General features: G+C 36.8%; 2 protein-coding genes across 2 annotated transcripts; both read right to left on the minus strand.

The window, feature by feature from the left end:
• Positions 1–4,683: 4,683 nt before the first annotated feature.
• LOC136707764 (piggyBac transposable element-derived protein 4-like) lies at positions 4,684–7,874 on the minus strand. The gene is made up of 2 exons (XM_066682011.1): positions 7,604–7,874; positions 4,684–6,434 (listed from the first exon to the last, which is right to left on the minus strand). Exons 1-2 carry the CDS (start codon positions 7,771–7,773, stop codon positions 4,850–4,852), a joined length of 1,755 nt encoding a protein of 584 aa, XP_066538108.1. The 5' UTR covers positions 7,774–7,874; the 3' UTR covers positions 4,684–4,849.
• A 3,767-nt stretch (positions 7,875–11,641) lies between these two features.
• On the minus strand, positions 11,642–14,832 carry LOC136707762 (piggyBac transposable element-derived protein 4-like). The gene is made up of 2 exons (XM_066682009.1): positions 14,562–14,832; positions 11,642–13,392 (listed from the first exon to the last, which is right to left on the minus strand). Exons 1-2 carry the CDS (start codon positions 14,729–14,731, stop codon positions 11,808–11,810), a joined length of 1,755 nt encoding a protein of 584 aa, XP_066538106.1. The 5' UTR covers positions 14,732–14,832; the 3' UTR covers positions 11,642–11,807.
• Positions 14,833–16,582: the final 1,750 nt, after the last annotated feature.

The raw sequence follows: 16,582 nt of genomic DNA on the forward strand, positions 1-16,582 counted from the left end.
GAGATGTTTTATCTTCAGAATGATTACTATTAAAAAGATGTTATTGTGACTGATTTATTCTTATGTTTGTATATTTATTGCTTATTTTAACACATGCTTCCACGTATGAACACCATCTATGAATTTTTCTGTGACTAGAAGCAGTTACAGTACCAAAGTCAGATCTCACCTTCATTTATGCTATTGTTAATGTTATAAAAACTCCATAGATGATTTTCTAGATGAAGAGCACCAACTAATCACAGCAAAAACCAGCACCTTCTTGTTTGACTGGCAAGTTTTCAGTTTTATAAAAAGTTTTTTAATTTTGACTGACTATAATTGTAACTGTCAATAAAGATTAAAAAACTTGCAAACTTAGTGAAACAACAAAATAATTATACCTTATCTGGACATCAGAAGCTGAAACACCCGCAAGCACCAGTGGTGGACAGTAATAATGCAAATGTTTAATTAAGTAGCCTATTCATGTATCTGTACCTTACTGAAGGGCTCAGTGGCGTAGCAGGTAACATTGCAGTCACATAGATCCAGATCCCACAGTCGAAAAACATGTTTGTATGTGGATTGGCAACTTGAAAGTGTGCATAGGTTTGAGGGAATGTATGTGACACCCTCTGAAGGAAGTGTTCCTGCCTTGCCCTCTATGATTCCGGGTAGGCTCCGGACCCACCGCAAACATGAACTGGTTAAGTGGTTACAGACAATGAGTGAATGTACTTTACTGAAGTATTTCCATTTTGGGTGACTTTTTACTTTAACTCCACATCAGTGTCAAATATCTTTCAAAAGTGTACCATGAGTTGTGTGTGTAAAATTGTAACATCTCTGAACAAATCTCCCACCTTTACACAACTTGCCGCACTGCACCAGTGCCAGGAGACAGACGAATACAGTCGTAGCGCTAAATCCAAGTAATAAAAAGGCACTTTCCTGTTGACTCTAACTTGTTTCACAAGTGATTATGCACAACAGTGACTACTCTTACAGGAGCTAAATTAGGGTCAAAAGTTTTGTTCATTTGAGAAAAAAAAAAACAATACAGCAATGTGTTCAAAATTAAAATAAGCGTAGGATCTAGGATTTTAGTTAAAATATCATTTTGATTCAATTGTGGATTATCTTTTCAAATAAATCAATTATTTTCATTTTTCATTTTCCTATATATTTTGATATTTGAAGTCTTATATTTTTCACTTGCAGATATGTTTTCAGATTAGATTCAGATCTTATTTTTTTAGGTTGATATCTTTCTTTGGTCACAGATCTGATCAATTTCAGATCCATTTTTTCAGTTTCAGATTTTGGCCCTGATCTTGTGTGGGAGGCGGGACATAAGCGGAGAGGTGTATGATGTAATGACTGACAGCATGGCAACAAGGTGAAGGACCTTCCTCAGTGTTGAATACGAGAAATATCACTGAACACACACTTTATACACAATATTCCGTGTAAAACATTGACTTTAGTGAAAAAAGTCCTGTATAGTGAGCTCTTTTAGACAACATTCAGCACCAATTGCAGTAAAAGAGCTATACGCTATGTCAGTTTGTGTAGTTCGGCCACACTTTAGTTTCCCAGCAGCAATGGCGTCAAGATGTTCAACCTCAGGATATTTGAAAATAGACCCTTTAAAGTTTCTGGGGATATGTTTATGTTTCTAGGACAAAAACCTTTTTTTTAAAACACTTGGCATGCCTTGATATTTTTTTTTTTTACAAATTTCACCTATTTAAAAACGTTTGTTCCCAAAATGCTATGAATGCTAATATTCAGCACAAATCGAACAACAATAATGCGAGAAAAGTATGTATATCATTGATTTGTTTTTTGTTTAAATTAACTCTAAAAAATGGACTTCCCAAAAAAACTATTTTCAGAGGTGCTGGAATATAGTGAAAACATTTAAATAAATAAAAACACTGGACATTTGTGAAGTTTCCTTTTGGGCTTTGAACATTGCAGAAACTATCTGACATTTTATTTAGATTTACATCTATATTACTACAAATCTGATGTGACATTGTTTTTCTCAATACCTGTGTCTCACACACTGATTATTCATGAGATAGGTGTGAGAACACGGGTGAGACCCAATGTCGAAAGTAATGGCCCATTAGCCTCTTTAGATTCTGACCAGAGCGCTCTTCATAGCCATTATCACATCTTTGGGAGAAATGATCTTTTAAAGCTGAAGCTGGCTTCTTATTCTAATTTCTTTTCAACACTAAATGATGCAGCTGAACAGTCGTGGAAAGATGATAAAATCAGCAGCACTGCATTTCAGCCTAAAACATAGGTCTTGTGTCTACAACTCCTTTTGGTTTCCTACAATTTTATTTCTCACCTTCAGTGGCACTCAATTCTGGAAAATAGTGACAATGTATAAGGTATATGTGGAATATAATCTGACATTTGTAAACGTATGTAGCCTTTTAGGTCATATCTATGTAATGTCTTTGGATTGGAGCAAATCAGATGGGTCCAGTGCTTTGATTGGATACATTCTTGAGATGGAGGTGGAACAGCACCTGCTATTAACATAAAATGCAGCACAAAATCATGTTTTACATTTTCAGATCATAATAAACTGACTGGGTTGATTCATTTAAGTTTATGGGTTGGTGGGCTCCAGAGTTTTGAATTGGTTTAGTGTTTATTTCGGTTTTCAAAATGACTACAGTATATAATAATAATAATAATAACCTGAAAAGAAAACAACAATAATGGTAAAAAATATTAAATTAATAAACATGACAGTCAAAACAAAACAAATACAAACGAAAAGGTATAGTCTGAAGCATTAGCTTATTGTGCCTACCCTTTTTACTTCGCTAATTAACATTCCTTTTACTTCTGTATTTAGACGATACAAAACCACCACAGAAAGAAAATATTCAAGTTGTTTTCTTTTACAATAATCATTCCTTAGTTTTATAAGTGCTTACCACCTTATTTTTTAAACACTTTTTTAAACTTGCCAAGTGAGCTACACGTTTTTAGTTCCTTATCAAAACTATTCCACAAATTAACCCCTTAAAGGGTATCCATCTATTTTTTTATATTTGTCCTTGCTCCTGTTTTTGTAAACATACCTGTTCCCCTCAGTTCATATTTGCTCTCTTTAATTTCAAACAACTTCTGAACACAGTTGGGAAGTAAACTGTGTTGTGCTTTGTACATTTTTTGTGGAATATTTTTAAGTTAACTATATCACTGAATTTTAAAGCATTTCAATTAATAGATAGTTTGTTGGTTGGTTTATAATAATCCCTTCTATTTACAATTCATATAGCTTTTTTTGTAGCATGATAATTGGTTTAGTTATGGTTTTATATCTGTTTCCCCATACCTCCACCCAGTAGGTCATGTATGGATCTATGAAAGTACAGTACAGTATATAAAATTATTTCTCGTTCAGGATATTTTTTAATTTGATATAATACTGCAATTATTTTAGAGATATTTGTTTTTAGATAATTTATATGTGGTTTCCAACCTAATTAATGATCCATTATCACACCCAGAAATTTGTTTTCATACACTCTTTCTATTTCCACATTATTGATCATAAGTTTGACTTCATTCTTGATTTGTCTAGTTCCGAACATTATAAACTTTGTTTTATTTAAATCCAGTGATAACTTGTTAAAATCAAACCATTTCTTTAATACTTACAATTGCCTTTCCACTGCATTCAGAAGCTGTTACAAACTTTTTCCAGAGCAATATAAATTTGTGTCATCAGCAAATAAAACAACCTTTAACAAATTAGACACATTACAGATATCATTTATATAAAACAGAAATAATTTAGGTCATATCACAGAACCTTGTGGGATCCCACAAGTGACCTTCAGAAGTTTTGAGTTTATGTTATTTATTTGTACATATTGATATCTGTCACAAAGATAACTCTTGAGCCATGAATATGCTACTCCTCTAATACCATATCTCTCCAGTTTTTTCATTAATAGGTCGTGATAAATTGTGTCAAAAACTTTTTTTTTTTTGGTCTATAAACACCACCACAATATATTCTTTATTGTCTATTGCAGTAGATACCTCTTCTACCAGTTGCCTTACAGCCATCGAAGTGGACCTATTTTCTCTGAATCCACACTGTTGATCACTCAGTACTGTATGTTTTTCTATGAATTTATCTAGCCTTTGAACAAACAATTTTTCTAAGATTTTTGAGGATTTTGATAGTAAAAGTCTATCATTTATGAACTGGTGTCTGTCTCCACTTTTAAAAGATAAGAATGACTTTTGCTGTTTCGGGTAGGCTCCGGACCCACCGCAACCATGAACTGGTTAAGCGGTTACATACAATGAGTAAATGTAATTTACTGAAGTATTTCCATTTTGGGTGACTTTTTACTTTCACTCCACATCAGTGTCAAATATCTTTCAAAATATCTTGTGCATAATCACTTGTGAAACAAGTTAGAGTCAACAGTGACTACTCTTCATTCATATTACATAGTTTACTGATCTGTAGATGTCATTAATTTAATGCACTTATTACTTCCTGGCATATTGCACGTAATGTAAGGCATTTTGTATAATTTGTGCTGTAGTTCGAATGTTAGCTCCTCTTTTGTAATTCGCTTTGGATAAAAGCGTCTGCCAAATGCATAAATGTAAATTAATCACTTTAAACCAAAGGTGAAAGCTGCAGTTTATTCAACAATATTGAAAAATGTACAGTGGAAATTAACACAATAATTGAAGGGAGGTCAAAACCAGAAATATTCAAAAACCTAAAAATAGTAGTGAGATAAACAAGTCCACGTGTTTCACATTAGTATTGAGAACATTTGACTATAAATAATCAAACAAATCGTCAGTCCAGTCCATGATGCCAAGCTCTAAAACAGTTTCTGTCTGGCTGAAGACAAAGGTAGACATCACACTCTTCACACTTCCAAGGGGTTTTTACTTGCTTTCCCCCATGCTTCCTGCAATGCACACATGTCTTGCGGCCAATAGTAGCCTTCATCCTTTGATCAGTGACAAGATCAACTCCGGGAACTGGCATATGAGCAGCACTGGCTGTCTTCACAGGGGTCTTCTGCGTCACGGCACACAGCTGTGCAGTCAGCTCCTCCATGAAAGCCTTTTGTGTCATGCTGTCCTGTTGCAAGAGTTCTTTGTGGAGAACGTAGGCGTTGGTCGCAGCAATATCCAAGAAGTGCAGAAAGAGTTTCCTGTACCACTTCAATGTTTTGTGCTGCGTTGTGTAGTATGGGATCAGCTGGTCAGACATGTCCACACCTCCCATGTGCTTCTTGTATTCCATCACTGGCGATGGGCATGGAAAGGTTTCCGTGGTCCAAACCCCCTTTCCAGTTTTCACTTTTTTCTGCACAGTATCCCCAGTGAAGGCTGAATGAATGGTGGAGCAGATAGACACCTCCTGTGTGTCCATCCACTTCACGAATAGAACAGGGCCATCTCTAATCCAACGGATTGTTCCTCTAGGCGACTCCTTTGTCAACGCATTGACAGCACTGCGTGGGCATTCTTTCCTGGACTCTCTGTATGTTCCACAAGCACCAAACCTGGAAGCCAATAAGTCCTTGAAAAGCTTCGGGCTTGTGTAGAAGCTGTCCATATACACATGATACCCTGACCCCAAAAACCTTCGGTTAATCAGGGACATGACGGCATCATAAGAGAGCCCTTGGCCTGTGGGGAAGTCATTCTTTCCAGTGTACACTGAAAAGTCCACAGTGTACCCATTGCCGGAGTCTGCAAGCACAAACAACCTGAAACCCCACTTTGTGGGTTTGTCCTTCATGCCAGTATGTCCTCTGCAAGGTACCATACGTTCACCCACAGTAAGACTTCTGCGTGGATGATAGAAAGACTTGCAGGCATCCTGAAGTGTGTGCATCAATGGTTTGATCTGGAACAGTCTGTCATGCTCTGGTGTTCCCTTCTTGGCATCATTCAGCCTGTCTTCATCTGGGTCACTCATGTGTATGTTCCATGATATTGTCCGGTATCTGTCCCTTGACATCACTTGAGGTGGGAAAGGGATGGAAAAGATGCTGTTTTTCCGCCAGTAGTCATTGATTTGATCCAAATCGATCATGGCCATGTAGAAGGTCAAGCCGATGTATTTGTAAAATTCAGCAACGCCAACATCCAGCCATCTGTATTTTGCACCTCTGGCTATGTTCTCTGCAGCCTGCTTGTTGGTGTTCCGGCAGAGGGTTTTCACAGCACCCTCTGAAATAAACAGCTTGAAGAGGTCGAGAGGAGTGTGTCTATCCCTTGTTCTCAGCTGCACACCAGGTGTCCTTGCAGGAACAAAACGCAGTGGTGGTGGAGTGGCATCAACATTAGTTTCGGTCTTCCATGACAGTGGTTTCAGACTTAGCAGACATGCTTTTTTCCGTGCAGGTGAAATATCCCCTAAATTTCTGTAAAATAATATAAAGAGTATCAGCATCAGCAGCCATGACACATACTTACAAGTACTTCAGTCATTTACATCTGACATTCGCATAACAATAGCCTACAGAAACGAGTACAACTAAAAGAAACCTATGGACATTCGATCTGCATACCAAAATTTTTATTTTTTATTTTTTTTTCTGACTGTGGGAGGAAAACAGAGCATCCAGGGGGAAAGCATGCGAACACTGGAAGAACACAACTCACTAAAATAAAATAAAAAAGGCTCCAATTGACAATGATAAACTCCACCAGAAGAACAGTACTTAGCGACATAACATTTAATAAAACAAACTAATAATGTTCTTAAAATACATATTATTGGTTTCTCATGTGTTTACTACCGTACTTTTAAACATTTTTACATTTGCTCAGTTAGCTATACATTATTCCCTTATAACTTATATTAGTCCTTACACTTCTTATTTATTTTTTTTTAAATATGCCTGTTCCCCTATGTTCATGTTTGGTCTTCTTAAATTCTGAATATGCTAACTATCTGCGTTACCCCACATAGCATGGATTATGAAAGAACAATATAGTATAGAACAATATAGAGTGACTGTTGATTGAGTATATCTTTGGTTTTACGTAATAATGCATTAATTTGTGCTGTTTCCAACATATTTTATGACTTTTATAACACCTATAAGTTTTTCATAGACACTCTCTATTTTTAATTCCCTTTCCACTGCATTTAGAAGTTGTTCCACACTTTTTCTAGAGGATTACACATTAGTATCATCAGGAAAGTCATTCATAAACTTCAGAGGTTCGCTCTTTTCCGGCCCCCGTCACCAGGCAACGCCGTGGACTGTAGGCCTTGATCTCGTAACGTTGGCGGAACTCTAACTGTAAGCTTTGTTTTGGACTGGTTTTTCCACTGTAGCAGGGTCTGGCGGTGGCTAAAATGTGTGCATTGGTGTTTCCATGCACTTATTTACGATTAAAAGACTCGTATGTCAGACTCGATTATGATTACAGAGCAAGAAAATTCCAGTGTTATAAGAACTGCCCTTATATCATTACATCATAGGTTTTTATTTTTTCGCCCGGGGCCCTTCAAACAATCCGTGTCCCCCACTGGCGCCAAACATGCGGTAGAAAAAAAGAGAATCAAACCTATTTGACTTACTCATCACAGTCCTCCTCTTCGGGATCAAGTCGTTGCTCAGAATGAAGCCATTCCTCCTCACTGTCCTCGCCGCTTTCATCCGAGTACTCGCATTCTTCTTCACTCTCCAGGCAAAAACTCTCTTGGAGCTGCTGCAAGGCACCATCAACTAAAACGCACGACCGTGCCATCTTGAAGTTTCGCGCTCAGCGTGAGAACACAGCCCTGTGCTTCTGTTTATATGACTGAAATGGGCGTGTCCACACGTTGTGTTACGGTCGTAATCCTCCAATAAGAGCAGCCGGATAATCATAGAAATAAGAATGGGTGGGCCATCTAGGCTCGCACTCTTGACTCTTACAGGAGCTAAATTAGGGTCAAAAGTTTTGTTCATTTGAGAAAAAAAAAAACAATACAATACAGCAATGTGTTCAAAATTAAAATAAGCGTAGGATCTAGGATCTTAGTTAAAATATCATTTTGATTCAATTGTAGATTATCTTTTCAAATAAATCAATTATTTTCATTTTTCATTTTCCTATATATTTTGATATTTGAAGTCTTATATTTTTCACTTGCAGATATGTTTTCAGATTAGATTCAGATCTTATTTTTTTAGGTTGATATCTTTCTTTGGTCACAGATCTGATCACTTTCAGATCCATTTTTTCAGTTTCAGATTTTGGCCCTGATCTTGTGTGGGAGGCGGGACATAAGCGGAGAGGTGTATGATGTAATGACTGACAGCATGGCAACAAGGTGAAGGACCTTCCTCAGTGTTGAATACGAGAAATATCACTGAACACACACTTTATACACAATATTCCGTGTAAAACATTGACTTTAGTGAAAAAAGTCCTGTATAGTGAGCTCTTTTAGACAACATTCAGCACCAATTGCAGTAAAAGAGCTATACGCTATGTCAGTTTGTGTAGTTCGGCCACACTTTAGTTTCCCAGCAGCAATGGCGTCAAGATGTTCAACCTCAGGATATTTGAAAATAGACCCTTTAAAGTTTCTGGGGATATGTTTATGTTTCTAGGACAAAAACCTTTTTTTTAAAACACTTGGCATGCCTTGATATTTTTTTTTTTTACAAATTTCACCTATTTAAAAACGTTTGTTCCCAAAATGCTATGAATGCTAATATTCAGCACAAATCGAACAACAATAATGCGAGAAAAGTATGTATATCATTGATTTGTTTTTTGTTTAAATTAACTCTAAAAAATGGACTTCCCAAAAAAACTATTTTCAGAGGTGCTGGAATATAGTGAAAACATTTAAATAAATAAAAACACTGGACATTTGTGAAGTTTCCTTTTGGGCTTTGAACATTGCAGAAACTATCTGACATTTTATTTAGATTTACATCTATATTACTACAAATCTGATGTGACATTGTTTTTCTCAATACCTGTGTCTCACACACTGATTATTCATGAGATAGGTGTGAGAACACGGGTGAGACCCAATGTCGAAAGTAATGGCCCATTAGCCTCTTTAGATTCTGACCAGAGCGCTCTTCATAGCCATTATCACATCTTTGGGAGAAATGATCTTTTAAAGCTGAAGCTGGCTTCTTATTCTAATTTCTTTTCAACACTAAATGATGCAGCTGAACAGTCGTGGAAAGATGATAAAATCAGCAGCACTGCATTTCAGCCTAAAACATAGGTCTTGTGTCTACAACTCCTTTTGGTTTCCTACAATTTTATTTCTCACCTTCAGTGGCACTCAATTCTGGAAAATAGTGACAATGTATAAGGTATATGTGGAATATAATCTGACATTTGTAAACGTATGTAGCCTTTTAGGTCATATCTATGTAATGTCTTTGGATTGGAGCAAATCAGATGGGTCCAGTGCTTTGATTGGATACATTCTTGAGATGGAGGTGGAACAGCACCTGCTATTAACATAAAATGCAGCACAAAATCATGTTTTACATTTTCAGATCATAATAAACTGACTGGGTTGATTCATTTAAGTTTATGGGTTGGTGGGCTCCAGAGTTTTGAATTGGTTTAGTGTTTATTTCGGTTTTCAAAATGACTACAGTATATAATAATAATAATAATAACCTGAAAAGAAAACAACAATAATGGTAAAAAATATTAAATTAATAAACATGACAGTCAAAACAAAACAAATACAAACGAAAAGGTATAGTCTGAAGCATTAGCTTATTGTGCCTACCCTTTTTACTTCGCTAATTAACATTCCTTTTACTTCTGTATTTAGACGATACAAAACCACCACAGAAAGAAAATATTCAAGTTGTTTTCTTTTACAATAATCATTCCTTAGTTTTATAAGTGCTTACCACCTTATTTTTTAAACACTTTTTTAAACTTGCCAAGTGAGCTACACGTTTTTAGTTCCTTATCAAAACTATTCCACAAATTAACCCCTTAAAGGGTATCCATCTATTTTTTTATATTTGTCCTTGCTCCTGTTTTTGTAAACATACCTGTTCCCCTCAGTTCATATTTGCTCTCTTTAATTTCAAACAACTTCTGAACACAGTTGGGAAGTAAACTGTGTTGTGCTTTGTACATTTTTTGTGGAATATTTTTAAGTTAACTATATCACTGAATTTTAAAGCATTTCAATTAATAGATAGTTTGTTGGTTGGTTTATAATAATCCCTTCTATTTACAATTCATATAGCTTTTTTTGTAGCATGATAATTGGTTTAGTTATGGTTTTATATCTGTTTCCCCATACCTCCACCCAGTAGGTCATGTATGGATCTATGAAAGTACAGTACAGTATATAAAATTATTTCTCGTTCAGGATATTTTTTAATTTGATATAATACTGCAATTATTTTAGAGATCTTTGTTTTTAGATAATTTATGTGGTTTCCAACCTAATTAATGATCCATTATCACACCCAGAAATTTGTTTTCATACACTCTTTCTATTTCCACATTATTGATCATAAGTTTGACTTCATTCTTGATTTGTCTAGTTCCGAACATTATAAACTTTGTTTTATTTAAATCCAGTGATAACTTGTTAAAATCAAACCATTTCTTTAATACTTACAATTGCCTTTCCACTGCATTCAGAAGCTGTTACAAACTTTTTCCAGAGCAATATAAATTTGTGTCATCAGCAAATAAAACAACCTTTAACAAATTAGACACATTACAGATATCATTTATATAAAACAGAAATAATTTAGGTCATATCACAGAACCTTGTGGGATCCCACAAGTGACCTTCAGAAGTTTTGAGTTTATGTTATTTATTTGTACATATTGATATCTGTCACAAAGATAACTCTTGAGCCATGAATATGCTACTCCTCTAATACCATATCTCTCCAGTTTTTTCATTAATAGGTCGTGATAAATTGTGTCAAAAACTTTTTTTTTTTTGGTCTATAAACACCACCACAATATATTCTTTATTGTCTATTGCAGTAGATACCTCTTCTACCAGTTGCCTTACAGCCATCGAAGTGGACCTATTTTCTCTGAATCCACACTGTTGATCACTCAGTACTGTATGTTTTTCTATGAATTTATCTAGCCTTTGAACAAACAATTTTTCTAAGATTTTTGAGGATTTTGATAGTAAAAGTCTATCATTTATGAACTGGTGTCTGTCTCCACTTTTAAAAGATAAGAATGACTTTTGCTGTTTCGGGTAGGCTCCGGACCCACCGCAACCATGAACTGGTTAAGCGGTTACATACAATGAGTAAATGTAATTTACTGAAGTATTTCCATTTTGGGTGACTTTTTACTTTCACTCCACATCAGTGTCAAATATCTTTCAAAATATCTTGTGCATAATCACTTGTGAAACAAGTTAGAGTCAACAGTGACTACTCTTCATTCATATTACATAGTTTACTGATCTGTAGATGTCATTAATTTAATGCACTTATTACTTCCTGGCATATTGCACGTAATGTAAGGCATTTTGTATAATTTGTGCTGTAGTTCGAATGTTAGCTCCTCTTTTGTAATTCGCTTTGGATAAAAGCGTCTGCCAAATGCATAAATGTAAATTAATCACTTTAAACCAAAGGTGAAAGCTGCAGTTTATTCAACAATATTGAAAAATGTACAGTGGAAATTAACACAATAATTGAAGGGAGGTCAAAACCAGAAATATTCAAAAACCTAAAAATAGTAGTGAGATAAACAAGTCCACGTGTTTCACATTAGTATTGAGAACATTTGACTATAAATAATCAAACAAATCGTCAGTCCAGTCCATGATGCCAAGCTCTAAAACAGTTTCTGTCTGGCTGAAGACAAAGGTAGACATCACACTCTTCACACTTCCAAGGGGTTTTTACTTGCTTTCCCCCATGCTTCCTGCAATGCACACATGTCTTGCGGCCAATAGTAGCCTTCATCCTTTGATCAGTGACAAGATCAACTCCGGGAACTGGCATATGAGCAGCACTGGCTGTCTTCACAGGGGTCTTCTGCGTCACGGCACACAGCTGTGCAGTCAGCTCCTCCATGAAAGCCTTTTGTGTCATGCTGTCCTGTTGCAAGAGTTCTTTGTGGAGAACGTAGGCGTTGGTCGCAGCAATATCCAAGAAGTGCAGAAAGAGTTTCCTGTACCACTTCAATGTTTTGTGCTGCGTTGTGTAGTATGGGATCAGCTGGTCAGACATGTCCACACCTCCCATGTGCTTCTTGTATTCCATCACTGGCGATGGGCATGGAAAGGTTTCCGTGGTCCAAACCCCCTTTCCAGTTTTCACTTTTTTCTGCACAGTATCCCCAGTGAAGGCTGAATGAATGGTGGAGCAGATAGACACCTCCTGTGTGTCCATCCACTTCACGAATAGAACAGGGCCATCTCTAATCCAACGGATTGTTCCTCTAGGCGACTCCTTTGTCAACGCATTGACAGCACTGCGTGGGCATTCTTTCCTGGACTCTCTGTATGTTCCACAAGCACCAAACCTGGAAGCCAATAAGTCCTTGAAAAGCTTCGGGCTTGTGTAGAAGCTGTCCATATACACATGATACCCTGACCCCAAAAACCTTCGGTTAATCAGGGACATGACGGCATCATAAGAGAGCCCTTGGCCTGTGGGGAAGTCATTCTTTCCAGTGTACACTGAAAAGTCCACAGTGTACCCATTGCCGGAGTCTGCAAGCACAAACAACCTGAAACCCCACTTTGTGGGTTTGTCCTTCATGCCAGTATGTCCTCTGCAAGGTACCATACGTTCACCCACAGTAAGACTTCTGCGTGGATGATAGAAAGACTTGCAGGCATCCTGAAGTGTGTGCATCAATGGTTTGATCTGGAACAGTCTGTCATGCTCTGGTGTTCCCTTCTTGGCATCATTCAGCCTGTCTTCATCTGGGTCACTCATGTGTATGTTCCATGATATTGTCCGGTATCTGTCCCTTGACATCACTTGAGGTGGGAAAGGGATGGAAAAGATGCTGTTTTTCCGCCAGTAGTCATTGATTTGATCCAAATCGATCATGGCCATGTAGAAGGTCAAGCCGATGTATTTGTAAAATTCAGCAACGCCAACATCCAGCCATCTGTATTTTGCACCTCTGGCTATGTTCTCTGCAGCCTGCTTGTTGGTGTTCCGGCAGAGGGTTTTCACAGCACCCTCTGAAATAAACAGCTTGAAGAGGTCGAGAGGAGTGTGTCTATCCCTTGTTCTCAGCTGCACACCAGGTGTCCTTGCAGGAACAAAACGCAGTGGTGGTGGAGTGGCATCAACATTAGTTTCGGTCTTCCATGACAGTGGTTTCAGACTTAGCAGACATGCTTTTTTCCGTGCAGGTGAAATATCCCCTAAATTTCTGTAAAATAATATAAAGAGTATCAGCATCAGCAGCCATGACACATACTTACAAGTACTTCAGTCATTTACATCTGACATTCGCATAACAATAGCCTACAGAAACGAGTACAACTAAAAGAAACCTATGGACATTCGATCTGCATACCAAAATTTTTATTTTTTATTTTTTTTTCTGACTGTGGGAGGAAAACAGAGCATCCAGGGGGAAAGCATGCGAACACTGGAAGAACACAACTCACTAAAATAAAATAAAAAAGGCTCCAATTGACAATGATAAACTCCACCAGAAGAACAGTACTTAGCGACATAACATTTAATAAAACAAACTAATAATGTTCTTAAAATACATATTATTGGTTTCTCATGTGTTTACTACCGTACTTTTAAACATTTTTACATTTGCTCAGTTAGCTATACATTATTCCCTTATAACTTATATTAGTCCTTACACTTCTTATTTATTTTTTTTTAAATATGCCTGTTCCCCTATGTTCATGTTTGGTCTTCTTAAATTCTGAATATGCTAACTATCTGCGTTACCCCACATAGCATGGATTATGAAAGAACAATATAGTATAGAACAATATAGAGTGACTGTTGATTGAGTATATCTTTGGTTTTACGTAATAATGCATTAATTTGTGCTGTTTCCAACATATTTTATGACTTTTATAACACCTATAAGTTTTTCATAGACACTCTCTATTTTTAATTCCCTTTCCACTGCATTTAGAAGTTGTTCCACACTTTTTCTAGAGGATTACACATTAGTATCATCAGGAAAGTCATTCATAAACTTCAGAGGTTCGCTCTTTTCCGGCCCCCGTCACCAGGCAACGCCGTGGACTGTAGGCCTTGATCTCGTAACGTTGGCGGAACTCTAACTGTAAGCTTTGTTTTGGACTGGTTTTTCCACTGTAGCAGGGTCTGGCGGTGGCTAAAATGTGTGCATTGGTGTTTCCATGCACTTATTTACGATTAAAAGACTCGTATGTCAGACTCGATTATGATTACAGAGCAAGAAAATTCCAGTGTTATAAGAACTGCCCTTATATCATTACATCATAGGTTTTTATTTTTTCGCCCGGGGCCCTTCAAACAATCCGTGTCCCCCACTGGCGCCAAACATGCGGTAGAAAAAAAGAGAATCAAACCTATTTGACTTACTCATCACAGTCCTCCTCTTCGGGATCAAGTCGTTGCTCAGAATGAAGCCATTCCTCCTCACTGTCCTCGCCGCTTTCATCCGAGTACTCGCATTCTTCTTCACTCTCCAGGCAAAAACTCTCTTGGAGCTGCTGCAAGGCACCATCAACTAAAACGCACGACCGTGCCATCTTGAAGTTTCGCGCTCAGCGTGAGAACACAGCCCTGTGCTTCTGTTTATATGACTGAAATGGGCGTGTCCACACGTTGTGTTACGGTCGTAATCCTCCAATAAGAGCAGCCGGATAATCATAGAAATAAGAATGGGTGGGCCATCTAGGCTCGCACTCTTGACTCTTACAGGAGCTAAATTAGGGTCAAAAGTTTTGTTCATTTGAGAAAAAAAAAAACAATACAATACAGCAATGTGTTCAAAATTAAAATAAGCGTAGGATCTAGGATCTTAGTTAAAATATCATTTTGATTCAATTGTAGATTATCTTTTCAAATAAATCAATTATTTTCATTTTTCATTTTCCTATATATTTTGATATTTGAAGTCTTATATTTTTCACTTGCAGATATGTTTTCAGATTAGATTCAGATCTTATTTTTTTAGGTTGATATCTTTCTTTGGTCACAGATCTGATCACTTTCAGATCCATTTTTTCAGTTTCAGATTTTGGCCCTGATCTTGTGTGGGAGGCGGGACATAAGCGGAGAGGTGTATGATGTAATGACTGACAGCATGGCAACAAGGTGAAGGACCTTCCTCAGTGTTGAATACGAGAAATATCACTGAACACACACTTTATACACAATATTCCGTGTAAAACATTGACTTTAGTGAAAAAAGTCCTGTATAGTGAGCTCTTTTAGACAACATTCAGCACCAATTGCAGTAAAAGAGCTATACGCTATGTCAGTTTGTGTAGTTCGGCCACACTTTAGTTTCCCAGCAGCAATGGCGTCAAGATGTTCAACCTCAGGATATTTGAAAATAGACCCTTTAAAGTTTCTGGGGATATGTTTATGTTTCTAGGACAAAAACCTTTTTTTTAAAACACTTGGCATGCCTTGATATTTTTTTTTTTTACAAATTTCACCTATTTAAAAACGTTTGTTCCCAAAATGCTATGAATGCTAATATTCAGCACAAATCGAACAACAATAATGCGAGAAAAGTATGTATATCATTGATTTGTTTTTTGTTTAAATTAACTCTAAAAAATGGACTTCCCAAAAAAACTATTTTCAGAGGTGCTGGAATATAGTGAAAACATTTAAATAAATAAAAACACTGGACATTTGTGAAGTTTCCTTTTGGGCTTTGAACATTGCAGAAACTATCTGACATTTTATTTAGATTTACATCTATATTACTACAAATCTGATGTGACATTGTTTTTCTCAATACCTGTGTCTCACACACTGATTATTCATGAGATAGGTGTGAGAACACGGGTGAGACCCAATGTCGAAAGTAATGGCCCATTAGCCTCTTTAGATTCTGACCAGAGCGCTCTTCATAGCCATTATCACATCTTTGGGAGAAATGATCTTTTAAAGCTGAAGCTGGCTTCTTATTCTAATTTCTTTTCAACACTAAATGATGCAGCTGAACAGTCGTGGAAAGATGATAAAATCAGCAGCACTGCATTTCAGCCTAAAACATAGGTCTTGTGTCTACAACTCCTTTTGGTTTCCTACAATTTTATTTCTCACCTTCAGTGGCACTCAATTCTGGAAAATAGTGACAATGTATAAGGTATATGTGGAATATAATCTGACATTTGTAAACGTATGTAGCCTTTTAGGTCATATCTATGTAATGTCTTTGGATTGGAGCAAATCAGATGGGTCCAGTGCTTTGATTGGATACATTCTTGAGATGGAGGTGGAACAGCACCTGCTATTAACATAAAATGCAGCACAAAATCATGTTTTACATTTTCAGATCATAATAAACTGACTGGGTTGATTCATTTAAGTTTATGGGTTGGTGGGCTCCAGAGTTTTGAATTGTTTTAGTGTTTATTTCG

This window comes from Hoplias malabaricus, chromosome 9 (assembly GCF_029633855.1).
Source record: "Hoplias malabaricus isolate fHopMal1 chromosome 9, fHopMal1.hap1, whole genome shotgun sequence".
Classification (NCBI taxonomy): Eukaryota; Metazoa; Chordata; class Actinopteri; order Characiformes; family Erythrinidae; genus Hoplias; species Hoplias malabaricus.